Raw genomic sequence first — 23,469 nt, forward strand, 5'->3', positions numbered from 1 at the left:
AATTAAATTAGCAGGATTGTAATCCCATTCTACAATAGACTTTCTACATTGATATTTGTCTTTTGGGAGAGTTTTTTGTTGCTTCATTGCAATGTATAAAGCWATGCAAGAGTAAAGATAATCTAGTKATTGGGGCCCTTGTTTAAGGCATAGGTGGCTTGGGATAAAATCTATCGTGATTTCTCTGCATCCTAGTACTGGGGTATCAGAATGGATATAATAAAAGTTGAAATTTTTATACCCAGAGAAGATGGTATATTGCCAGCTGAAGCCTCTAGAAGCTTTCTGTTCACTTCACTGTTTTCATAGGAGCATCTAAAGAGCATGAAAGTCTTGGGACCTGAACTGGTTAAAATGTGCTAATTTCTCTTGGTTAAAGGACTGAATCTTTAAAATGTTCTGGATGTTTMATGTGAGCAGGAATACCATTAATGTACACATCATAAATATTTTCATTTAAGGATCTGATATTTCATCTATCCTTCAGCATTTCCCTATTTTTATCACAAAGAAAAGGAGCTGCTTTGGTTTTTCCTCTATAGGCACTTTATTCTCTCTTTTCCTGTCAATTCATGCCTTTTTTAAGCCACATAAAGGGATTTCGGTTTTTGTCATTACAATGTTGGTAGTCTCTGCATTCTATCTGCACACAAGCATGAACTGTAGGATGATGACATATTAAATTATCAGCATCTCTGGTAAAATATAGGGGATGTAGTTCTGAAAATGAAGCTTTTTCTTAATTTTTAATTTTTYTTCATGTTTCAAGGCATTGAGGAAGCAGGTGCCTAGTGGCTATTGCCTTGCCGTTTTGATTCATCCTCATGAAGTGTGCAAAATRTCTGATAATGTTATGTAGAGAAAATGAAGACATGGAAGTTTTAACATTCACAGACTTCATGTGTGCATCTCCTTCCCCAGGACAATCACATCTCTCCGGAGCGAACTGATTCCACATCTGGTTAGGAAACAGTTTTCTTCTCCTGCATCATTGCAGCAAGGACTAGACAACAAAGAAGAGGACCAAAAGAAAAAGGAGCAAGCATCCCTAGGTCAGTACAATATCAAAGACTTGGGTTTATGTAAGTTTTAAAATCCACATGCTACAGACTGAGTTATAGAGTAGAGCACTAGCCTGCAATACAATTTTAGAGATTTGGCTTTTTTTTTTGCCTCATGATAGCAAAGATTCTAGTAGATTCTTTTTCAAACAGTRTTGTGTATTATATAAATATTTTTGTCCTCCCTTATTTTGGTGTAAACCATAAGCAAATCAGCTAGGGACTCTATTCTTTTCTTCTGGAAAAAAAGTTACTTTTATTTTTGGAAATGTAATTTTAGGAGGGAGTTCCTAAAATTGCGTAGGATGACAGACTAAGCCCTAACCACCCTGCACTGGGAACTGGACAGGATCTCAGATCCTGAAATTTATTTTTAGCATTTCCACTGTCTCCTTGTGTGACCTTGGGCAAAACACTGCATCTGTCCTGATTCCTTGATTCRCACCTGCAGAATAAAAATAAGCACTTACTCACTATATATGATAAAATCTGTTAATGATTGTTGAGTATCTAGCTATGGAGATGAGGTGAGGCAAAGATTTTCCTTCACCAACAGTATTTTAATAGTATTCCTCTTCAGAAAGTATTTCATTAAATCCTGTCTAACTTCATGCATGTGTGTGTTCCCCAGACATTTATAGTTTCATAAAGGAAGATAATAGCTTGCTGAAACCTGCTCCAGATAACTCTTGTTGGAATGATCATAGAGGAGATATGAATGAAACTCTCCACGAAGGAAAAGTGCGCTGCTACGTCCATATCATGAAGGAGGGGCTGTGCTACCGAGTGAATACTCTTGGGCTGTACATTGAAGCCAACAGACAGGTGAGGAAAATTCCAAMGAGCCACTTGGGAATACAGCAGTARTTATRGGACATTTCAGCCTGCAGGAGTGATTCTCTGTGATACAGCTGAGGAGTATGTGGGAATTGAACCAGTGCCACATTAACCGGGCACATCACCCTACTGCTTGCTGGATAGGGATGTGAGGCCTGGAAACAGTTCTGTCGCTGATTTATTCTAGGTTTGATTTAGATGAGAAAACCCTCACCCTACACACTCTTGTGGTTTTTTGGGAGGGGCAAGACCTGCAGCCAAAGAGCCAAGAAGTGTGGAAAATAAAAATGGAAGTAGCTTTTATAGCTCATTTAGTCAACRTCCTCCATGTCCTAAAAGAAAGATCATTTCTTTCTGGACTCTTCCTAGTAGATGCTTATTTGTATTAATAACAACAGTTACAACATTTTACAGAAAGATTTAAACTACCCTTTCATTTAAAATGGCTGATAATTTCCATATGAAAGAATTCTTTTATGAACAGGTTTCCCTACTGTGGCAGTCCAGGTATACACAGAGGTGAACTCTTGATCTGATGTAGTATCTGTTCCAGCTTTCACTTTCACACTACTGAGAATTCATAAAACAAAAAAATCACAGATGAGAATCAGAGAAATACTATAYCATCTAATGAGCTGATGGGTAAAAGCCCTTAATATCTTTGTGGGACAGGGATTTGGGGTTTKGGGGTTTTTTTACTACTGGCTGATGCAATGTACAAGTTCTTACTTTGCTCTGCTAGTGATGAACCTCATTTCTATCAGGAATGGACAGAGTCCTCTAATTTTGGAAGACCAATAAGAAGTKCAGTAAGGAAAGACTCAAGATTTCTAGAAGTGGGGCTGGAAAGGTGGTAAAGTTGTACTGGGAATTCTGGAAGTGGTCACTGCCTTGCCTTTGCTCTCAGGCTGAGTTGAGTTCTTTTAAATAATATTAATGGATTAATTAATGCAAACCAGAATTGCAGAATGGCAACCTGAGTTTACATGCTGCAGCTCTTTCTCCTTAATGCTTGTAGAGGAACACAGATTTCCTTTGTGCTTAGGGACATGAGGAAGAGAGGCAGCACTGCTGTCAGAAAGAGAAAACTTTCCCCTAAAAGAGCAGGAACAAGTGTGCCCAAAGGGTTAAGGGAGAATACCACTTGCTAGGGGAAGTGTGCGTGTACATTTGGCAGCAGCCACTTCAGTAAAAAATTATTGAGTTAAGCCAGTCAGACTCCATGTGAGTTTTTTTGTGTTGGTTTTTTGGTTTTGGTTGGGTTTTTTTTTTAACCTAAATATTCTACATTTTGGTTAGTTCAGGAAATACGTTTGCTCCTGGGTGGTACAAAGAATTAGTGTTTTGAAGTCACATTGGGGCCTTCAATGTTGGAAAGGATTTTCTTTGAATTTTGAACYTTTTCAGGATGGTAAAATTTCTAAGGAAACTATTTGGAGGTAAAACATAAAATGGAGCTTAATGAGGAGTTGTGAGAAAGTAGTTCCTTTTTTCAGTGCCACTGCATTTTGTTTCTCTTGCTAATCCTCATAAAAGATGCACATTTAACTTGATCTAGGGGCAAGGGGGAGGGGTTGGGGGCTTTACCTGTTTTGTTGGTCTCTGAGGAAGACTTTGRGTGTTTTGTTTGCTCTTATCTTGGCCTTCACAGAGCAGATTCTGATTCCCTTGCTGCAAAGCCGGGACCTATAACTTTGAGGTCCCAAAGGACAGGCTCACGCAGCAGTAGCAGTCCAGTCCAGTAGCTGTGGGAAGGAATGGCATCCTAACCCATTGCCCTTCTGGTGAGGAAACACTTTGCTCACATCATTTCACTTCCAGCTGGGTTTCTGGATGCCTGCAGCCTGTGTGTGGGCAGGTGGGTTCAGGAGGGAGTTATCTTCAATAGCAGGAAATAGTTTCTTTGTAAGATGAATTAAATCCAAACACATCTTAAACCTTCCCTTGACCCAGGCACTCCCTCTGACTCCTGCCCCCAGTCTAACCTTTCTTTTCAGAGCAAAATGCTTGAGCTTGTAGCTTTCATGGGTTACCCCTCAGGCTGCACTACCATTGACTGATTCTAATAAGGACTTTGCTCTGGCCAGTAAAATCCTTTATTTATTTCACCACACCACCTTTCCACTGAGGAGGGCAGGAGCCTTTCTTCATTTCTTTCCCTTCCTGCAGATCAACACTGGATAGTAGGAATCTTTCCAACCTATGCTGTAGGTATTCTTTGGTGTGTGTTCTTCTCTTGGATCTGTGTGTCAGGTGATGTGTCAGGACAACATCCCTTCACCCAAGCCAGCATCATCTTGGCGGATTTGCCTAGTTTGTGGTGTTCTAGTGTTCTGTAGTGGTTTTCTGTAGTGCCTGCACCTTGGACTGAAGGATCTAATCTACTCTTGCTTTTTAAAAAATAAACAAAATGCAAATCTGGTGGGAAGGACCAGCTTCAAGATGTAAAGAGCTAGAGATGTGAAAATGTCTGCTGGGGACAACAAGTATATTGAAATGATAGCTCAGAAATATGAGCTCATCTGATCCCAACTTCTTCAAATCTGTGGGATTTGCTTCTTGAGGTTCACTTCTCAGCCATCAGCTCTTGTTATCCTAGCTTTCTAAGGAAGTCATTTTACACAATTGTACTGTATGGCAGTTCCTTAATAGCAGCTTTGGAAATTGCTGGCAGCATTCAGTCAAATTTAACAGAGATCTCAGAGATAAACTTTTCTAAGAGTKCTGTAAAAATAGGTGCCTGGGTGGAGAAAAGGGAGATTTATTGAGTGCTGCTTCCTTGCTTGAGGCAAACTCAGTTGCCCCATCACTGTGCTGAGACTCTGGTTGACCTCTGGACAGTMAGTGCCCACATCCTGGCTGACCAAGCAGCATGTGCAGAGCTCCACACCAGCCCCAGCACATGCTGCCTCTCATTCAGCCACACAATTTGCTGTGACAGTGACCTCTTAGCCCTCATACATCTGTGTCTCCTGTGTTCCTTTGACTGCCATCTCTGTCCTACCAAGAGAGATCAYACATTGCATCACCCCTGCCATAACTGTGCAGCACTGCATCTGTGCATTGCTGCAAGGCTCCCACCTCCCCTGACATTTGGCATTACGTRCTTCCCTTCCTTTTTTTACTGGACGGCATAAAACACACTGAGCTGCATTTGAAATGGCAGATGCCAGACATTGTGGTCACATACAGGATGTCACTGTGTTGCCAGCCTGCTTGATGCTGCTGATCCACTGCTTTCCATAGGTGGGAAGCTGAGAGAAGACATGCAGTGCACTGCTCTAGCAGTGTACCTGTATCCTTTACAAAAGTGGAAGATGATAAATCACACMCAGCTGTTGGACATTTGAAATGCAGTAATCTACCTTTTCCCATAAGTTAAAATGTTTTTGGCAAATGCAGTAGTGCAATGGAAACTCAAATCTATCTTTGAGCTGTTTATGTAACATGTGGGTACAGTGCTATCATGTTAACTTGTAAAATGGTTTTTTTCATCCAGGTTCCCAAGTTATTGCTTAATCTGGGTGTGGAAGAGCCACTGGTTCATGGGTCTGCACAGATCACTGATAGAGGCATGGTAAGTGTTCCCTTTTCCCATCTCTGCTCTTGCAATACAATCTGCACACAGTTTCAAGAACTGCCTCCTAAAATTCAGTCCCGTTGTTGGAAGTGAAGCCAAGCTCTGAAGTGTGGAATGACAACATAGGTGATACAGCCCAGAGTCTTCTGTAGGCTCATCCATGGGCTCCTGCCTTTCAGTCCCTCTCTTTTAAAATGTTTGGYAAAAGTTCTGTCTTACTCCCAAGTCAGACCCTGTAGTCTCTTGTTCCCTAATGATAGTTCCTGGTAGTTGAGCAGATTGCCTCCCAAAGGACAGCAAACCCAGAAAGRATCAGTATTTTAGTTTTACTTCTTGCCAACGCTTTTTGGTTGAATACTAGCTTCAAGCCTCCCTTTGACAGAGCTCACTGGGCAAACTTGAGTGCAACCAGTGAGTACCAGCTGGACAGTGCCTACCKTGCTTACCTTTCTGCATGAAGGCTACAGAGCCAGATCCACTCGTGGAGTTTCACTAAGCTGGTGGACCTTGGGATGACTGCCTAATTGTGTGCCAATAAGGTGGGCCCCAAATTTCCAGATCTTTCTCCTGCCAAGGATCTCTCAGGGTAKAGTAGGGTAAACTTTGTTGAGTGCTTGAGACACATTTTGGAAGAGGTGTATGGAGAACACGTATCAGAGAATTCCATGTACTTTTGCTAGTTTCTGTTCTTTTCTTCCTTAGGTTGGATCAGACAGTATCATTGGGTCATCCACACAAATTGGGGAGAAGACATCCATCAAACACTCCATCATCGGCAGCATGTGTACCATAAAAGACAAAGTAAAGATAACAAACTGTATCATCATGAATTCTGTTACAATTGAGGAAGGGTAAGTTACTTTTTTGTACCTTAGTTCCCTGAATTTGCAGTTTCTGTTTCTAGATAAATCCTTAGTCAGTTGTTTGTGTCCTGTAAAGAATCCTGAAGAAGAGATGGTACCAAGGGGTGTGTTTCTAAAGGCCAAGTCAGAAATAAGTCTCTATTAGCAGTCCAGAAGTGCACAAGTTAAATGAACTAACAACAGGGCTGCAGTCTTGGAACATGAACTAACAACAGGGCTGCAGTCTTGGAACATAAATTTCTTCTTTTTACAGTAGGTCCTGTCATCTTCAGAATGTGTTAGTAAGTCAAGTGGATGTTTGAAAAGCTCTCTATGAGCTTTTGTGTCATTCTTCTGAACGTTATTTTAGTGGCTGGATCAGAGAGTATACGTAAAATATTTGAGGCACAAAGCATATTTTAAAGGGGTACACTTACCAGCTGAAAATGTTTTTCTCACCTTTGAACATTACAGCTTCACCTAAAATGTCATTTTCTTTGGCCCTTCTTTGTCATCCTGCAGCCTTTACTTTACCATTGCCTATGCTGAGTAATAGAATAAATGAATAAACTTTTCAAAGAGAAAATCTGCCAGCTAGTAGAGGTTTCTCATGCACTAAAGACACTGACTAAATAGTTAGCCTTGAGCTGTACATTTCCAAATGTGGGAAAAGTRGCCTATCTGTAATTGTTGATGTCTGCATGCCCCCATCTTTCCATACATGCTGGCTTCCTGTGGATGTCAGTGGAAAGGAAACTGCTGATTGAGTCTGTGCAGACCTGTATAAATTCTCTGCTCCTTCATGTCTTGAGGTTTGCTTAGGGCCTCAGGAAAAAGGCCAATCTGTTAAAAAATGCCAAGTTGGCTCTGAAAGTTGCATATCTGAAAAACATAAAACCCCAAAGTATGTGGGGTCTATGGAGGATACTACTGTTACATAACTAAATTACAGGTAAGTATGGTACCTTACCACAAAGTGTTTGTCTTTAATAGAAATCCACAGTAATTTCAAGCACATCATAAATCAAAATTCCATCGAGTATAGAAAATAGCTGGTTTCCAGTTCAATCACAGATGGATCCAGTATGGCTGTATCACAAGCACTGTTGTCATAAAAAGGAGAGGAACCGCTCTCATTTGATCATGAGAAATCTCTGTGATTTTGATTAATGAATTGATGCCACAATCATAATGGTATGGTTTTGCACATGAGKTCAGCAGCTCTACCATTAAATTGCAGAGGCAGCTAAGTGTATAAATAGCACTATTTTTATGAAGAGTCCCAATTCATCTTGTGTTTGTCTGCATTGGTATTTAGTAGTATTCTAAATCCTAAATGGAGCCCAGAGCTGTTATGTTAAGCATTTCACAAAATTCCATGAGCATCGTAAAGTTGSTAATATATTATTTTTAAGAGGATAAACTTACTTCTGGGATAACATTTTTGTGAATTCTAGAAAACAATGTGATCCCTAGTCACTCTTGGTGAAAACAATACAGCCCCCAAAGAGTGAAAAACCTCACAGTCCCAGGGGTTCACTGCCTTCAGCTGCTCTATGGTTACTGCACACTGATGCGCTGGAGTCAAACTTGTAATTATTCCTCTCCAGCTGGAATTAAGACTGTAGACCCTGGATCTTCATTGCAAAGCATGCTGTAATTACTGATGTGTAGATCTGCACAGATACTGAGCTGATTGAGTATTTCTTATTGMATTATGGTAAGTCTGAGGATGAGAAGGGCATGAAGTCATGCATRCACAGGTAGTGAGAAACAAATATTCTGTCTGCTGAGTTTTGTTGAAAGAAGCCTTGCTTGTAGTGAAGGATTGCTATGTATTTTTTCTATGTATTTTGACTCTTTCATTACTTTGRTTAAATCTGATGGATTTTTGTTAAAATGCTAATCATTCTTACATATGAGGATGGATCCATTTGCAACAGGTGGATAAATTATATGTGGGTTTTGTTTTAAACTGCTCACAGTGGACAACTCCTTATAAACACCTCTTCTCCCAAGTGTCTCTAAAATAGCTCAGGCTTTATCTAATTACCAAATTCAGAAAATGTCTTCATCTTTAATTGGAAAGTTAGTATGTGTTGGCTGATATGGGTCAAAATGAGCATAATAAAGTAKCTTGACAGATTTAATTTTTTTTTATTGCACAGCAAATGTCCTACAAGTAAGGCAGTTTTACCATCTAAGATATTATGTATTAGAAACTACTGAAATTGCACTGAGAAGTGGATAAAAACTGTATAATTTAAAGAATRTACATTTTAATGCTGATTTGAGAAGCTCAACCAGACTAATGGTCTACTATAATAAAGCCCAAGTCAAATGTGARTAGTAACTGAAGGCCATTCCCAGGAGTGTTCATTGCAATACCACCAGCTTGAAGCAGTAGGGTGAGAAGACTGCAGTAGGACACTTGCTGTGGAAAAGACAAAGGTGTTTAGATAACTCAGAGAGGAAAGAAAGATCAGGTAAATGTTTTCAGAAAGCTGGGGTACTGGGAACAACCAAATGCAAAAATTGCTCTGTATTCTAAGTTCATTTATCAAGAGCTACATGGCAGTGCCTTGGTATTTTCCTTGCCTCTTCCATCACCTCTGGGTTCTCTGGGTTGAATCTTAAGTTTCTTTTATTCCCACCTCAGCTACAAAAATGACCAGCAGCTTCAGTTCACTATGTCAATATAGAAAAAGCAAAACAAAACCAACAACCAAAATAAAAAAAAAAATAAAATAAAACCCACCAAAAAACAAATTAAAAATGTCTATCTCTTGGTAGTTGTACTGTGTGATTTCTTAATGTGATTTCAGAATCCTGTTCTGTAATTCCTGCAGCATCAAGATCCACAAACAATATCTCCAAACCAGAAAAAATGTTTTGAATAGCCTCACCACACTTTATACCAGCTTCTGGAATGGATAAATTCTTGCTGTGCAGGTGGGAACACCACAAGGTGCTTAGAACAAAACCAAGTATCTCTTGTTAGGCAGTGGTTGCGTCATTATTGGAGGAACAGAGGTCATGGCCTAGGTGATGATAACTTTCTCAACTGAATGGATCAAGAAACTGGGGTTAGTTTRGATAGTCCATTTTGTACTGTTTGCAAATTATGATCTGTCCTCCAGCAATGGCTGGTGCATTTGATACTCTGGAGTACCAGAAGCTGGCTTTTTTGTTTGCCCTGGTGTGTAGGGCTTCTGTTACATTATATATGTCTCCTGTGAAGTGATTTGAGTATATATGAATCCCCCCTTAGAAGAGATTACAGGGGATTAAAGAAGTTAGTAACAGGGCAAAATAATTGGTAGTCCTTTCTTAATGTGTTTCCCACTGTGCAGCTAATTCTTCCATCAATGAGACAATAAAAAAGCGAAGATTACATATGTGCTGAATGATGGACATACTCGACCAAGCTGGGAGGGATGTAATTTATACAACAGCACAAGTGCTGAGAGATGCTGACTGCCCAGGTGACAGGCTGCTGCAGTAAAACAGTTCTTTTTTTCMCTCTGGATGGCTCCCCAGAGCTCAGTGACAAATGACTGCACTGAGTTATATAGTAGGAGAAAATCTACTAAWAGAGCTAAAATCATAGGTCATTTGAAAACTTTGTCTATCTGGATGTTCCTGCAGTAGCTGTGTGTGTCCTTAGTCTCTGTAGTGGCGTGGGACTGCCCCTTCTCTTTGTTCTGTTTGCATCAGGGGTGGAGCAGCACAACAGGGTCCCTAGATTGTTGCATCTTTGGTGCAGGAGTCCCCTCATTGCATCCCTCTTGCAGAGGGACAAYGGTCTAACACCCACAGACTGCAGCTCATAACCCAGGGGGATTGTGCCATTTGCAAGTGAAAAGTAACACCAGGGAGATTTACCCCCCTGATAAGTAAGGCTGACAAACTGGTCCCAACAGGTGAGGAGAAGGCTCAACCACTTTTTTTGCCTCATTCTTCACTGTCAGTCTCTCTTCCCACACCTCTTAACTTGATGGACCATGGTACAAGGACTGATCAGAGGGCTGGAGCATCTCTCCTGTGAAGACTGAGAGAGTTGGGGTTGGTCAGAAGAAAAAGCTCCAGGGACATTTAATTTGGTAGACTTAGGCTCACTTCGCTGTTTTGAAATTTTGAAATGAGACCTAGATATGGATAGAATAATTTAGTTACAGGTTTCTGTTCTGGCCTTTGTTTTTTGCAGTTAGTTGTTTGTTGGTTTTTATCAAACATTGGCTTTATTTTTACCAGTCTTGTTGTTTTACTTAGTTTGCTAGCTTCTGGCAGCAGGAACATCTAATTGCTCTGGTCATACAGGACCTTGTGCCGAAGCGCTCTGAGCATTACAAATAATATTAACAGGAAAAACATGTTGAATCCTTTATTCCATCCCTGCAGATAAATATTTCGAAATCTCTTGTTTGTTAGTAAAACTATCCCAGTGTATACACTTACGGGAAGGAGCTTGGCCATTTTGTTGTGTGCACATTATATCCTTTTTCCTTGGTTGTTGAAAATGAATGTTTCCCTGGGAAAGATTCAGGAGATGGGACTATTTAAYAGGGAAAAGAATCTGGTCTTTGGAYTACTTCGACSTTAGYTGAGAAGGCAAGCRTGAAAAGCTCAGATAAATACCGAGTCCACCATAAGCCATGCTTTGAAAAGGTCTTGTTGACRTGGTGGTAGTCAGTCCCATAAGGACTCTATGGTAGATTTAGGCTGAAATGAAGTATTTTGCTGCTTGTCCTTTTTCATGGAAATACAGGAAAGCATTCTGCTTCAAATGATGTTTTTATGGAAATCATAAATAGGCTGCTCTGATTACGAAAGGGAGAAAGCGGCCCAAGATTTGCATCTAGATTTCACCTCCACAGCAAGAAAGTACCAGATCTTGACAGAGCAACCAAGGAAGCTAAACCCATCTCACCTATAATTTTATCAGAAAAACTGTATCCCAAACTGGGATTCACAGTTGCAAAAGGAGAGAGTTTCTTCCAGAAAAGAGTTTGCAGCAGGGAGTTGCCAGATAGCTTGATGCAGTGGGCAGTTGGTTCAGGAACTGTRAGACTGGGATTGCAGGTGTGACTGAGGTTATTGAGTTTGTGCAGGGGCAGGAAGCATTGAACAGTAACCTCACATCTTTCTTTGTGAAGTTTACAGCACGTTGTTGGAACCTCATGTGAACATACTACCCAAAAGAACTGCTGGAGTTCCCCATGTGGCACTGCTGTAGTTAACTTTTGGAAAGGGAAGGGGTTAAAAAGACAGGCAGATATGTTTTGGGTCAGKCTGCACATGATGGCAGCAAATTGCAGAGGGTTGCAGCATCGGGGAACTTGGAATGCAAGGGAGGTGACAACAAAGGCTTCAGGTTACTGAGTGCAGGGAGGTGCTGTGAATGTTGAGGACAAAGGGAAAGTTATGASAGGTCCCACGAGAAGATGTGGTAAACCCTGGGGAGTTCTGACTCCTGGGCAGAAAAAATAGATTGGATTAAAAAATAKTATGAAGAACTAAAGTACCCAGATWTGTGGAGAAAGAACTGGCACCAAAAGTGTTTTGTCAGCCAAAACTAGCATCATCCTTCTTCAGTCATGTGAAGACAGTAAATTATACACTGGATTTTTTTAAAGGCCTACCTGTGTGRAAGTAGATGGACAGATCTGTAATGTTGCTCAGTGAGGGGACTGGAGAGAGACCACGTGTGACTGGTTAAGGCCACTCTAGTTTACCACATGTCTTCAATTTATTGCTACTTTCTATGAGAAAATGTACAAAGGAAGAAAACAACAAGCAAGGCGAGCTGGATTGACTACTAACTGCAGATTGATTGTGAAGTTTATTGGTTGTTTCCTCAATAGTGCCAAATCAGCACCTGATGTAGAAACAGTCAGCGGTTTGAAGAAAGTTCTAATTAAAACCAGGGTGGAATTGAGCTGTTATAGGGGTTCAGTGCATAAGTAGTCTTTTTCCCTTTGGAGGATGGCAGTACAAAGGAATGATCCTATTGCCAAGGCAACATATTTTACAGTACAGAACCTCATGAGAAGGAATGAGGAGGTGAAGTTGTTTGCAGCACCATAGCTTGCAAAACTGAAAATAAAGATCTGCTTATGCTGAAATTGCCAACWATTTGTACCTTGAATCATTTTTTAMRATGGCWGTTGTCTCCTGAACACTTTGTCTCATGCCACAATTGGTTCCCTGCCTCCCTAGAATGAAGAAYGAGTTTAGAATAGATATTGCAGAAAACATATGAAAAGTGAGAACTTTATTCAGAAAAAGCACATGCTTAGCTTAAATACATGGATTAAGTATATCATGAATATGGATAAAAATTAAATACTTTAAGAAAACTATGTGTATGGTAGTCCTTGCCTGTAAAAAGKGGTCTTATTTCTCTTGATTATGTAGCATTCTGTCCTTTCTGTCACACCTCTTGGTTTTAAACTSTGAACATTTTTGGCCAGGAACCATAATTTTGATTCTACTATTTAATTCACTGCACATGCTATGTATGGTACTGAATAGACACAACCTCTGGCCAGCAGAGTTTGCTTTCAGGAAGATAAATTGGGCAAGAAAGTGTAAAGTAGGGAACTAATAAGTAGGAAGCAGTGGAGCTACTTGCAAGACTGGTTTTCACTTTCAACTGAAGTCAAATTCTACTGTATCTAACATATTTAGGAAATTTCTCATATAATACCTGTTATCTTGTCAGTGTCTGRAACACTATTACTAGCAGCTCCTCAAAAAAAAAGTTCTTCTGGCTAGCTTCCTGGTACATCAGTCTGTCTTAAATAAATCACCTGTTCTTTAATCTCAGATGCAGATGTTTCCCTGATAGCACAGGGAACTCTTCCCAATTTTCCAAACATCTTGTACATCAAATGTTGAACTTAACGCACACATGAGCTCTGAAAAGTGGCATTTAAAAATATCTCCTCTCATTTTGCTGACCTGCTTCTTCAGGTGGCCAGGGTTATGTCTGACTTCAGAGCTATAAATAAGCTTCTGCCTCCTGCTAACCACGTGGGTCTGATCGAAGAGTATGGCGATTTTTCACAAGCAGCTGACTGCTGCTGGATTTTGGTGGGAACCTGGGTGTGAATGTCTCTCATGCTATTTAAAATCTGCCCCCACCTGGGTATGGAAAAGGAAGAAATTATCACATTGTGCTTCTGAAGTTCCTAAGGAGACAAGGATTGAACAAGTTCAGCTTGTAACAGTGACATTTACAAAAACCTTTTCCATGTCAACCTAGCCCATATGATAGGGAAACTGACTTAACTAATAATGTCTTATGAAGGGCCAAGGTCTCAAACCAGAACTGTGCTTCAAAAACCCCAGAAAAAGTGTCTTTTTACTCTGCCCATTACCTTGCTCAATCTGACTGTGCCAGCTGGTGGGAAAGTGAAGCAAGCCAGAGATGGTAGTGAACATATAATTTTCCTGCTTTGTTTCCTTCACATAGACACCAGTAGCTTTTCCTGGCCATCAGTGGAATGTCTGTAAAATCACGTAGAACCCGGCCCTCCCACTCTGCCAAAGACAATCCAGAGGGAGGTCAGTTTTCCTGTGTGGGGGGTTTCCTGGTGTAAACTCCTTGCAGCATACTTTTGCTGGTGTGCACCCCAGAGCTTGCGGCTACATAAAAGGCCACCAATTTGTTTGTTCCGAGATCAGCTGGATGTAACTGAAGTTTCAGAGGTGAGGCATGACCTTCTTGGCGACCTCCCCCCGCACCCTAAGTTTCACTTAATAAAACACATTAAGGTAGGTTTGAGGCAATCCTTTAAGGTCAGTTGAACTTTCACTGGAAAATACGAGTGCTGGCAAGTAYATGCAATATGTAATGCAAAATGTTTAGGGTGTGGGGAAGTGTAAAGGAGCCATACCACAGTGATGAGCTTGGCTAGAAAARAGACATGAAACAAGTTCCTTAGTGAAAACACCCTCAGAGACGGGCAAAGAATTTAGAGGGGYTGGTAGAATGATTTTGTTACCCCCAAGGGGAAAAACAAGAGATCAAAGCCCAAATTCACTTATGAATGCTTGCTTTGAAATGTATCTATAAATTATAGCATGTACTGCTGGCATCTATTGTAGTCTTGGTATTTACTTGAGTGTATAATGTAAGATTCACAGTGCCCTGAGTTCTTCTGTTAGTGTGTAAAAGCGTGTAGGTGTAAAAATGTATTGGTGTGTACAGTATGTTGGCMAAGGCAACACTTTAGGTTACAAAGTCCCCTAGCAGTGTTTTTGCCTCTCTCCTTTTTTCCATGGTCTTTGTGCCTCACCCCTGTGATCATGAGTCCCAGCCACCAGCTCATTACCTAGCAGGGCTTCCCTTGAGGGGGTGCTGGGAGGTTTTAGAGCTCTCCCTGACTCCTTGCTGCCTCTTAGTGTTGTTAAGGTGCCTGTGGTGGCTGTTATCTTCTTGGTCAGGGCAGAATGGGATGTTGCTCCCAGAGGAATCCACATCTGTTACCCCTCAGTCAGCAAAGTAGCTGCYGAGGCACGTCACCCTTTGCTTTTAACTCCTGCGTCAGTGTCTCCATTTCATGGCTCMTCTGGAGAAGCAAGAGACCCGGCTTCTTGGCACGGCAGAGCAGTACCAACAGGCTGTCCTAAGCTTTGTGCTCCAGGCTTGCTTTCTTGTGAGTCTACAGTTTTAAGCGTTGCATTATAGACACCTCATTTACTTTGCTGCCCAACAGAGATTATGTTGGGGTTTTGGCACAATTGGATTAAAGTACCAGACCTGGATAACTTCCATTGGCATTTCAGGAGATTTGCTGTAAGGCAAACCTGTGACATTCATACCTTCCTAAGCTTGCACAACTAGGGCGAGAGCTGCAGTTGAGGTCTTGACCTCAGTTACTTAAGCCCCTTTCTCCCAGGAGCGTTCATCACTTTAATCACAGAGTCCTAAATAATCAGTGGGTAGCCTGTAATTAGGGGGTTGTGTCTTGGACTCCTGCTGCCTGCTCCCAGTGTGCTGAGCACTGCGTATTTTGATTTYCCGTTCCCCCAAAGGATGTTTGATCTCAGATTTACACTTTAGAAAATTAAGAAGGGTACGGCACCTCAGTCCCCTGGCAATCTTCCTGCTTTCAGTGGTAGGTGCCTTGCTTTGCCCGAGTATCGCAGTGCTGCAGCGATTGACACACTTGATTTAAGAGTTTGATTTATAGACTGATACTCGGGCTGAAAGTCAGCAGTTCCAGGGCTGCATAAATCAGCCTGTCTCTGGGATTAATACTTCCTTATTTATAATTTCGACAGGAGATGGAATTCTTTCCCAATTCTTTACATTTCTTTCAGATGTAATCGACCACCCTGTCCTTTGGTTTAAAGCTATGTGACTTTGCCGCAAATAGAGGGAGGGGAAAGTAAGCCGAGTCCAGGAATTGCTGTGCTATAAAAGCTCCATATTGTGTGCTCTTGGACTTTGCTTTCTCCCAGCTTCCTTCAAGCCCACACAAGAGATGGACTTGAGGTTTTTTTGGCTTTCTTGCCCTCCCCCCTCCCTCCATACATACGCTGACCTTTTAGAAAAATAAATAAAAGATAAAGAAGGACCTGGAATGTTGCAGAATGTGTGTACATTTTGCTCTCTGTTGTTTTCTGCTGGGATTAGTTGTTTACAATGGGGGAGAGAGGGAGGGCAGAGGAAGGGAGGTCTGTGGCCTTAACTGAAATTAGTGGCATTTCAGAGTGATCTTGTTAGGTGGTCTGCAGTTTAAAGACCTAAATCCTTGTAATCCCCCCATGCCTCCTTGGCCACTACTCCTTTTGCTCTTGTTCTCTCACTTTCAAAAAAACCCACCCCAAAGTCAGGCTCTGTCTCTCAGATACAGGCGCGTAGCGGACACACAGACACAGATGAAGGCGCTCACTCTTTCATATGCTCCCWTTTGCACGTTGTACCTGTAGAACAAATTAATGCTTTAGCTACATCTGTTCCCACTACAGGACTGGGCTTGTAAAATGTTCTCTCTAGAATGCAGACGCACACTGAATATTTTTATTTATTTTCTGAAAAACACCCAGCTGCCAGACTTTTCAGTTTGCGATTAAACTTAAAACAAATTCAAATTGAAATTTCAGCCRTAAATCAAATGCCCCAAATTAGTTCCTCTTGTGGGTTTGAACATGCTCTTTGGATTTTAAGGTCAGGAGATATCCGTTTTCACCGTGCTGAAAAGTTTAAAAATATACTACATTTTCAGGGGAAAAAATAAATATGGTTTGCATTATAAAGCAGTACATCAATGTGTGCATATGCGCACACACACCAGAGCTGATGAAGCTGGATGCTGTCAGAGCACCTTTGAGGGCTAATAGYACCTAATTGTTATGGAAGGCAGGAACTGGGGTGGCAGTTTAGCCACAGAGGCTGCAGCAGTGCACTGAGATGTGATATTTACCCTGTAAGAGAATAAAAGTTTATTCCTTACTCTTCAACATGAAAAAATAGTAAAAATTAAATAAACACACAAAATACTTCTCTTGGCAGGCTTTATAACTTTTTTTTTTTAAAAAAAAAAAGGCATTTACAAGTGGTTTCAAAATGGCTGTGTTACATCTGTCAGCGGGTGAAGGGAACACCCACAAATTGTGTTTTTATCTCTTGAAGTTTTGTTCCACTTGAGCAATAAAAGCCGGATTTGCTGCTGGTTTGTGTGATTGGGGTAATCTGAGCGTTGAGTATGGCTTTAAAAACTTCTGCAGTTGGTTGGGTTTATAAGTTTTAAGAAACTCCTGGGGTGGTGGAGTTCTTGGGTTTTGTTTTACCCTGGCACCAGGGAAGGGTTGATTTGCAAGCACCTGGCAYAGACAAGTTCATCTTGGTTCCCTGGCCTGTCCCTCCCAACAAATGGTTTGGCAGGAACCCCATTATCTTTGATGTTAATGTCATCAGCAGTTTCTTGGTTACAATGCTATTCTTTCTCAGGGAGTTGAAAGCCTATCCTCAAGTAGGCTCTGAACACACATGCAGTATTCTCCAGCCTCAACTCCAGACCGACAGCCTAAATCCCCTCTCTTTTGGGGAATATCCTCCTGCATGAGGTTAATGCTGAGAGGTGTAGTGCACTCACAGCTGCTCTCATGCTCAGAAGTGATAGATGGTGGGAACCTAAAAGTTTGCAGGGGAAAGCTTTCATCTGACTGGCTCAAAGCAAGGGAGGAGGAGATATTCTGGAGTGCATATTTTGGATGGGAGCCATTTTAGTGGGAAATGAGCAACTTCTCCCATTCCTTTCACTAGTCTTGTTGAAATCCAAGTCAGGATGGCAGCGGTGGGCAGTCCTGCTTCCACTGATTCCTTCCCTARCTCAGCATAAATGCCAGGTTGCTCTTGCTCTCAGAAACTGCTGCTGCACAGGATGATAGCCTGAGCTGCTGTGTGGGCACACGAGGCTGTTGGAAAGGAAGCAGATCATGACAGTGTGAGAGCAAAGACAGACAGGGGTCTGCTGTGTATCTTTGCCGCTTTTTATCTTATTAACATGTTAGTAAAAACCTTGCCAAGGCAACCTGAGCTGGTTSCTTGTAGAATAATTGCCCATATTGCCTCCTTATAGGTTAACAAGAAGGGGAGTTTAAGTGAGTTAAAAGAATAATTGTTCAGAGGGGACAGTCTGTTCAAGGGGGGTCGTAACTGCAAGCCACTGCATCTGAGGTCCAGTTTTATTGCTTTTACTCCTGCAGAATTAATRGTGGTTTTGTGGGGCAGATGGTTTCTGCTCTGACTCACACAAGCAACARAATTGTAATATGTTTAATGATAAATTCATTTACTAGATAATAGGGATGTGTGAGCAGGAAAATGCTATGAATTAATTTTGGGATCAGCAGTCTGGAGTGAGGATCGATGTTTCTCGCTTCTGAGGACCTCAGCTGACCAGCACTCCATTCAACACAGAATTGAAGCTCAGGGCTTTGACCTGATACCAAAACYCCTCTGTTAGTTCAGACTCCAGGCTAACAGTTCTGTCCACAAGCCAGCCTGATGGTGCACTGCAGCCATGTTTCACTAGTGCAGAGAGTAGTGGTGATGCCTGTAACCAAGGTGGGGAATGGCTGCAGGTCATTAAACTCTGCAACTCGCTGTGCAAAAAGYCACTGAAGCCAAAAAGTTCTGGTTTTGACAGAGATCAGTTGTTGRACTAACAGTTATAGTAATAAGTATTAGCAGAAATAGTGGGAAGCAGATATGAGATGCACAGTAGGATCAATATTGGGGTAATCTGAGGGAGCAGATTACCTGCATGTCTCYAGGGTTATAGATCTCACTTATACCTTCTTCCCAATCAGCTGGTTTTGATGTGTATTAGTATTTTTAGATACATCCTAGCTGTGTTTTCTGCCCTTCAATGTCTCCTATCTACCTTTGCACACATGAAAATAAGGGAAAAATTTTGATTCATAGCTATTTTCTTCTCTGTWGCTTTGAAAGAAATTACATTTAATGCTATTTAACACTACTCATTATGCTGATGGAACAGCATTTCTGAATACATCACAGATACCAGTAAAGATTGACAAGTTCCAGCTTACTGGAAGAAGGGGCTCAGAGCAATGCAGTAACTCAGAATCCATCAGCAGAGAAGTTACAAACCCAGTAGCTGGACTCCTTTCCTCTCTGGACAGTCGGATCAGCTGGTTATTATAGATGCAAATACATTTTGGAATAAGGTGGCTTTTGCTAAAATTCTATCCTGTGTAGCATTTCAGACTTAGTAGTGTCAAAGKCWACATGAGCGTGAAGATACCCAAGGCAGGTAGAGTATGTCTAGTGTGGATTTCATTGGTTTAGTACTGCAGAATAATCATGTTTGGGTGCTTGAATGTAACATGAACAAAGCAAACCAGCTGAGCTATTGATCTGCCCCGTCTCTCTACCTTTTCTTAGTGCCTGGCAAGCTGGAATGTATAAAACTACTCAGCAAAATTTGCAGGGAAAGACTGGGCTGCTGCTCATGGTTTTAGCTGGGGAGTTGAACAGAGAAGCCACCCCCACAGTTATCCAGACTGTGGAAAATACAAGAGTTGATCCAGGTCCCAGGTCTTTATTTATTCAGTTAAGTACTTGTTCTTTTGAGGAAATTTAGAGAAAAGCTGTTCTAACAGGAGGTAAAACTGCAAACTCTTTTTTGCAAACCCATTCTGACACCTGGTATTTAAGTTTTTATTTTAAGTGGGTGGGAGGATCAAGAGAAGAATGGAGTTTTTGAGAAAAGAGCTGAACTGAACCTACTTACAGGATCATGTCACAGAATCATTAGATATTCCAGTGGATACCTTTGTTTTGTACCTGTCATTTACATTATTTTCTGGCTTTGCTTGTGTTTATGTTGCAGGTGCTGTCTTCAGGGCAGTGTTATTTGTCATAATGCTGTGATAGAGAAGGGTGCAGACATCAAGGATTGTTTGATTGGGAGTGATCAGAGGCTGGAAACCAAAGGTAAGTACAAAAGCTGTATTTACTGTGCATTTGTAATAATTTTCAGAACTTTTCCTCGAGATTTTACTCCTCCTTCTTCATGAAGTGCCAGTAAACTGTRGCAGTTCTACAGATGGGTGTCCTATAATATCAGGATTTGTTTTTCATGGAAAGTACAGCTTCTTGGCATAAGTTCRGGGACTTGCTGCTCTGAAGTTGGCAGCAAAGCTCTGTTGTTCTTATAAAGAACAAGATTGGGTGCTGAGACAGTCTTTTCCCAGAGACCACAATTAGATCAGCCTGAGGTTGTCCTCAGCAGAAGGAGCCATTATTTTGACTAGTAATCTTTGTCACTGACAGGGCCAAAGTAGGCAAATTKTTGATCACACAAACATCCTTCTCTGTAGATGCTCCCAACCCACAGTGCCAATATGCTCCCATTCACTTTGTCCCAAGCAAAAGCTCAAGGTGGAACATCGTATCAGGAGCTGCTGTGCTCAATACAAAATACAAGGGCAGCTACGTTCAGGYCTGCTTTACTGCCATGAAGTGCTATTTTGGGGCTTCAGAAAGGATACAGCTACGTGGCCCTCATTTATACGAAGTTCAGCCATCCTGTGGGAGTGCGCGTGGTGARGGCTCGGTGGTAACCGCATGAGTGGAACTGTTGATTTCCTGCCCTAAGAGATAATGGGCAGGAAATGGCTGTTTCAGTGACTGCATCCCAAGCAGAGGCTTTTAAATGAATATTTATRGTTGGGGTTTGGCAGATCTCTGCTCCAGTGTGTGGACTGAGGACAAAAGTGAGTTCCTTTGCAGGCTCCATGKGAAGTTATTTAGTCAGATCGGGATTTATTTGCTTGCTTTGTCTTTGTGGGTGGATTCCCAGTTCTAAGTGTCTTGATACAGAGCAGGGTTTGAACTCAATGTAGTATAGAGTAACCTGTTGTCAGCTTTGCATATGACAAATTTTCCTTTAAACTGAAACTAAAAGTAAAAAGGGCTCGTGAAGTCAAAAGTATTGATCTTGTGAGTCTCTGGTACTCTGGGTAAGACAGCGAATTCACTGTGGTCTTGATCTCTGTGTGACTGTGGCTCACATAGCTTTGCCTATCACATCATTCTGAAGTAGTGTCCCTTGTGGGGTTCATTGCCTCCTATCATGGAATTTTTTAGGCTGGAAAAGTTCTTCTCATATCATGAAGTCCAACCAACCATAAACCTAACACTGCCAAGTCTRCCATCAAACCATGTCCCTAAGTGCCACATCTACACATCTGCATTAATCACCAGGAGAGATGAACTGGGTCACATTTGGTTGTTAACTTGGAGTGTGAACTATGGGGACACGTGGTGTAGATCTAGCTAATACTTTAGGAAAAAGGAATATGTTTTATTTCTTTAGTAGATGATGCCAAACAGAAATAACATCCTTTGACCTTGCTCACAACTGCTTCRGAAGTCTCTTCCAGGGTGTAGATCCTAGTCTGGTTGATTGTAGTATGAAAACTGGTCTTTCTTTTTGATTGCCCTTGCCATCTTTGTCTAAATATTTTTCAGGTCTGTAGATATATTTGCAGGGAGAGTAACAGAGCTGTACYCATGGTTCATTTGCCTATTCCTGAGAGTCTACTGCTCCTCTACTGCTCCCCTCCCCAAAGCTTAAACCCATTTTTTGGGTTAACTAGAGGCTGGGAAGTCTCTAGTTAAACTGTTTAGAAATGTATGATTGACGTTAGCAGAGACCTATTCAGGTAGATTATAAATACACCATTATGCTGAGCAAGAAAAAATAACAAAGCCTCAGTTCATTTTCCTGCCTCAGTTTCCTAACCATTCTGGAATTTCTTTGGGCTGGGGGACAGGTTTGCCTCGGTGGTCTGGGATCTGTCTGTGAAGTTCATGACTTATTTCCTGCACTGTGGAGTCTTTCCAGCCCAGCATGTCTCTTCTGACCTCGGCTGGTCCCGTAGTAAACTGGGTCTTCTCTTTTTTGCTGTGAAAGCATGCCATGACTTCCTTTCCCCTGCCCAAGACTTCCCGTATCTTGTGCCAAGCTTTTGGTGTGGCCCTGTAAGTCTGTTTCCATATTGCCCCTTTCATCAAGGCTTTGGCTGTGTTTTTCTGTTTGGTAACTTTTCCTTCTTCAAACTCAAGCTTCCATGGCCAGGTTAAGAAAAAACCTAGTTCTCTTGGGTAGGAGCCACCTTTTCTTGCAAGCTGATCACCCTTCAGCAGACATAAGCAGTAGCTGCTGGCTGCTGACCCTAGTCTGGGACTTACACACTCCAGTTTCTGGGAGTAGAAACCTCCTCAACAAAACTGCATACACCTTCCCAGAAACATAAAAAAAATAAAAATACAGCAGTCCCTTATTCCAGAGCATCAGCCAGGATTCATCAAAGGTAGAAATATCCCTGAATCATCCTACACAGCCCCAAGCAGATCCCACAGTTGAATTTGCTGCAGAACTGGCTGTGTGCTCCCTGTTCTACCATATGAGTCCTGACCACACTGCCCAGGCAGCTCGGGGTACAAGAGCTCTTTGAACCAGTGGAGCACTGACCTCCTTTCATAAAATGAATTCCAGTCCCATGCAAGAAGGATGGCAGGAGAACAGCTACCACAAATGACAGGCAAACGTAACTTAAACCATCTCTCATCCTTCTCCTTCTGCAGAATAATATGGGCATATTTAGGGTGGTCCAAATAGTACAGCTGGGAGTAATGGGATTGAATTAAACACAATTTAGGTTGGCTATCTGGAACATTTTCCTAACGATGTGGTCTGGTAGGCTGTGGGATAATCTCCCCAGGGACATGGTGGGAGACCTCATCACTTAATAATGGGCTTGGCAAATCTCTGGGCACCTAAATAGAGGGAATACTCCAACACTGGTTACTGGGGTAGATCAGAGGCAACCTGATACTTTCAAACCAAAAAGAAAATTGGAGACACAGGAGTGCAGGTAACTGTCAGCAGTGTTAACCCAGTCCTGTATTAACTTCAACCCTGTCACAGCACTGGCCAGAGACAGTATTTTTAAATATCTCTGTTGAGGTCAAGATATGGCATTTTATTTAACTTCTGGATTTGCAAGCCATGCCTYCTGAGAGCCCTACTATTCTCCTACTGCTTTTATTACCATACCTTGGAAGCATCCATTTTCCTTCCTCTTTGATAGTTTAAGGAATTTGCTAGCAGAGAATTAACAGATGGGCTTTGTGAAAGCTACCTCACCAGGTAGCAGTTTGAAAAAACACGTTGGTATACCTAAGAAAAAGGCAGTAATTATTAGAGGGATAGGAAATGGCAGACAGCGTTCTGAAAGAACATAATTGCACAGAGCATTCAATCACTGTTGCAAAGACAGTTATTAGGATTATATTGCAGCCTTTTTGATAAAGCTGTTTTTAAAGAGGAACTCTAAAGCAGAATGTGCTCAGTGAAGTAGGACTAGAGAGAGAGAATGCTGATGATGGGCCAGTCAGGGAGTCAGATGAGCTGAAGTCAYTAAGTGCAGCTCCCAGAGGATCTCTCGGCCAGATTCAGCAGGGAGGATGTTATACATCTGGGATAGGTTAGCCAGGAACAGGCGTATATGGTAAAGCAGCCTAACCCTTCTTCAAGGTAGGTCTAACATTTCTTCAAAGCAACACCAGGAACAGAGACAGTAAACACTCACACAAAGT

At 41.6% G+C, this 23,469-nt stretch overlaps 1 protein-coding gene across 1 annotated transcript in view; it reads left to right on the forward strand.

Moving 5' to 3' along the window:
• The window catches only part of EIF2B3 (eukaryotic translation initiation factor 2B subunit gamma), a 95,273-nt gene that overhangs the window by 64,777 nt on the left and 7,027 nt on the right, over nucleotides 1-23,469 (forward strand). Inside the window, exons 6-10 of the mRNA XM_057390597.1 lie at nucleotides 922-1,052; nucleotides 1,693-1,886; nucleotides 5,398-5,475; nucleotides 6,181-6,329; nucleotides 19,694-19,797. Of these exons, the coding sequence (XP_057246580.1) occupies nucleotides 922-1,052; nucleotides 1,693-1,886; nucleotides 5,398-5,475; nucleotides 6,181-6,329; nucleotides 19,694-19,797 (656 nt within the window). The remainder of the gene's footprint in view (nucleotides 1-921; nucleotides 1,053-1,692; nucleotides 1,887-5,397; nucleotides 5,476-6,180; nucleotides 6,330-19,693; nucleotides 19,798-23,469) is intronic.

This window comes from Malurus melanocephalus, unplaced genomic scaffold (genome assembly GCF_030028575.1).
Source record: "Malurus melanocephalus ecotype Western Australia unplaced genomic scaffold, MMel_1.1 scaffold_28, whole genome shotgun sequence".
NCBI lineage: Eukaryota > Metazoa > Chordata > Aves > Passeriformes > Maluridae > Malurus > Malurus melanocephalus.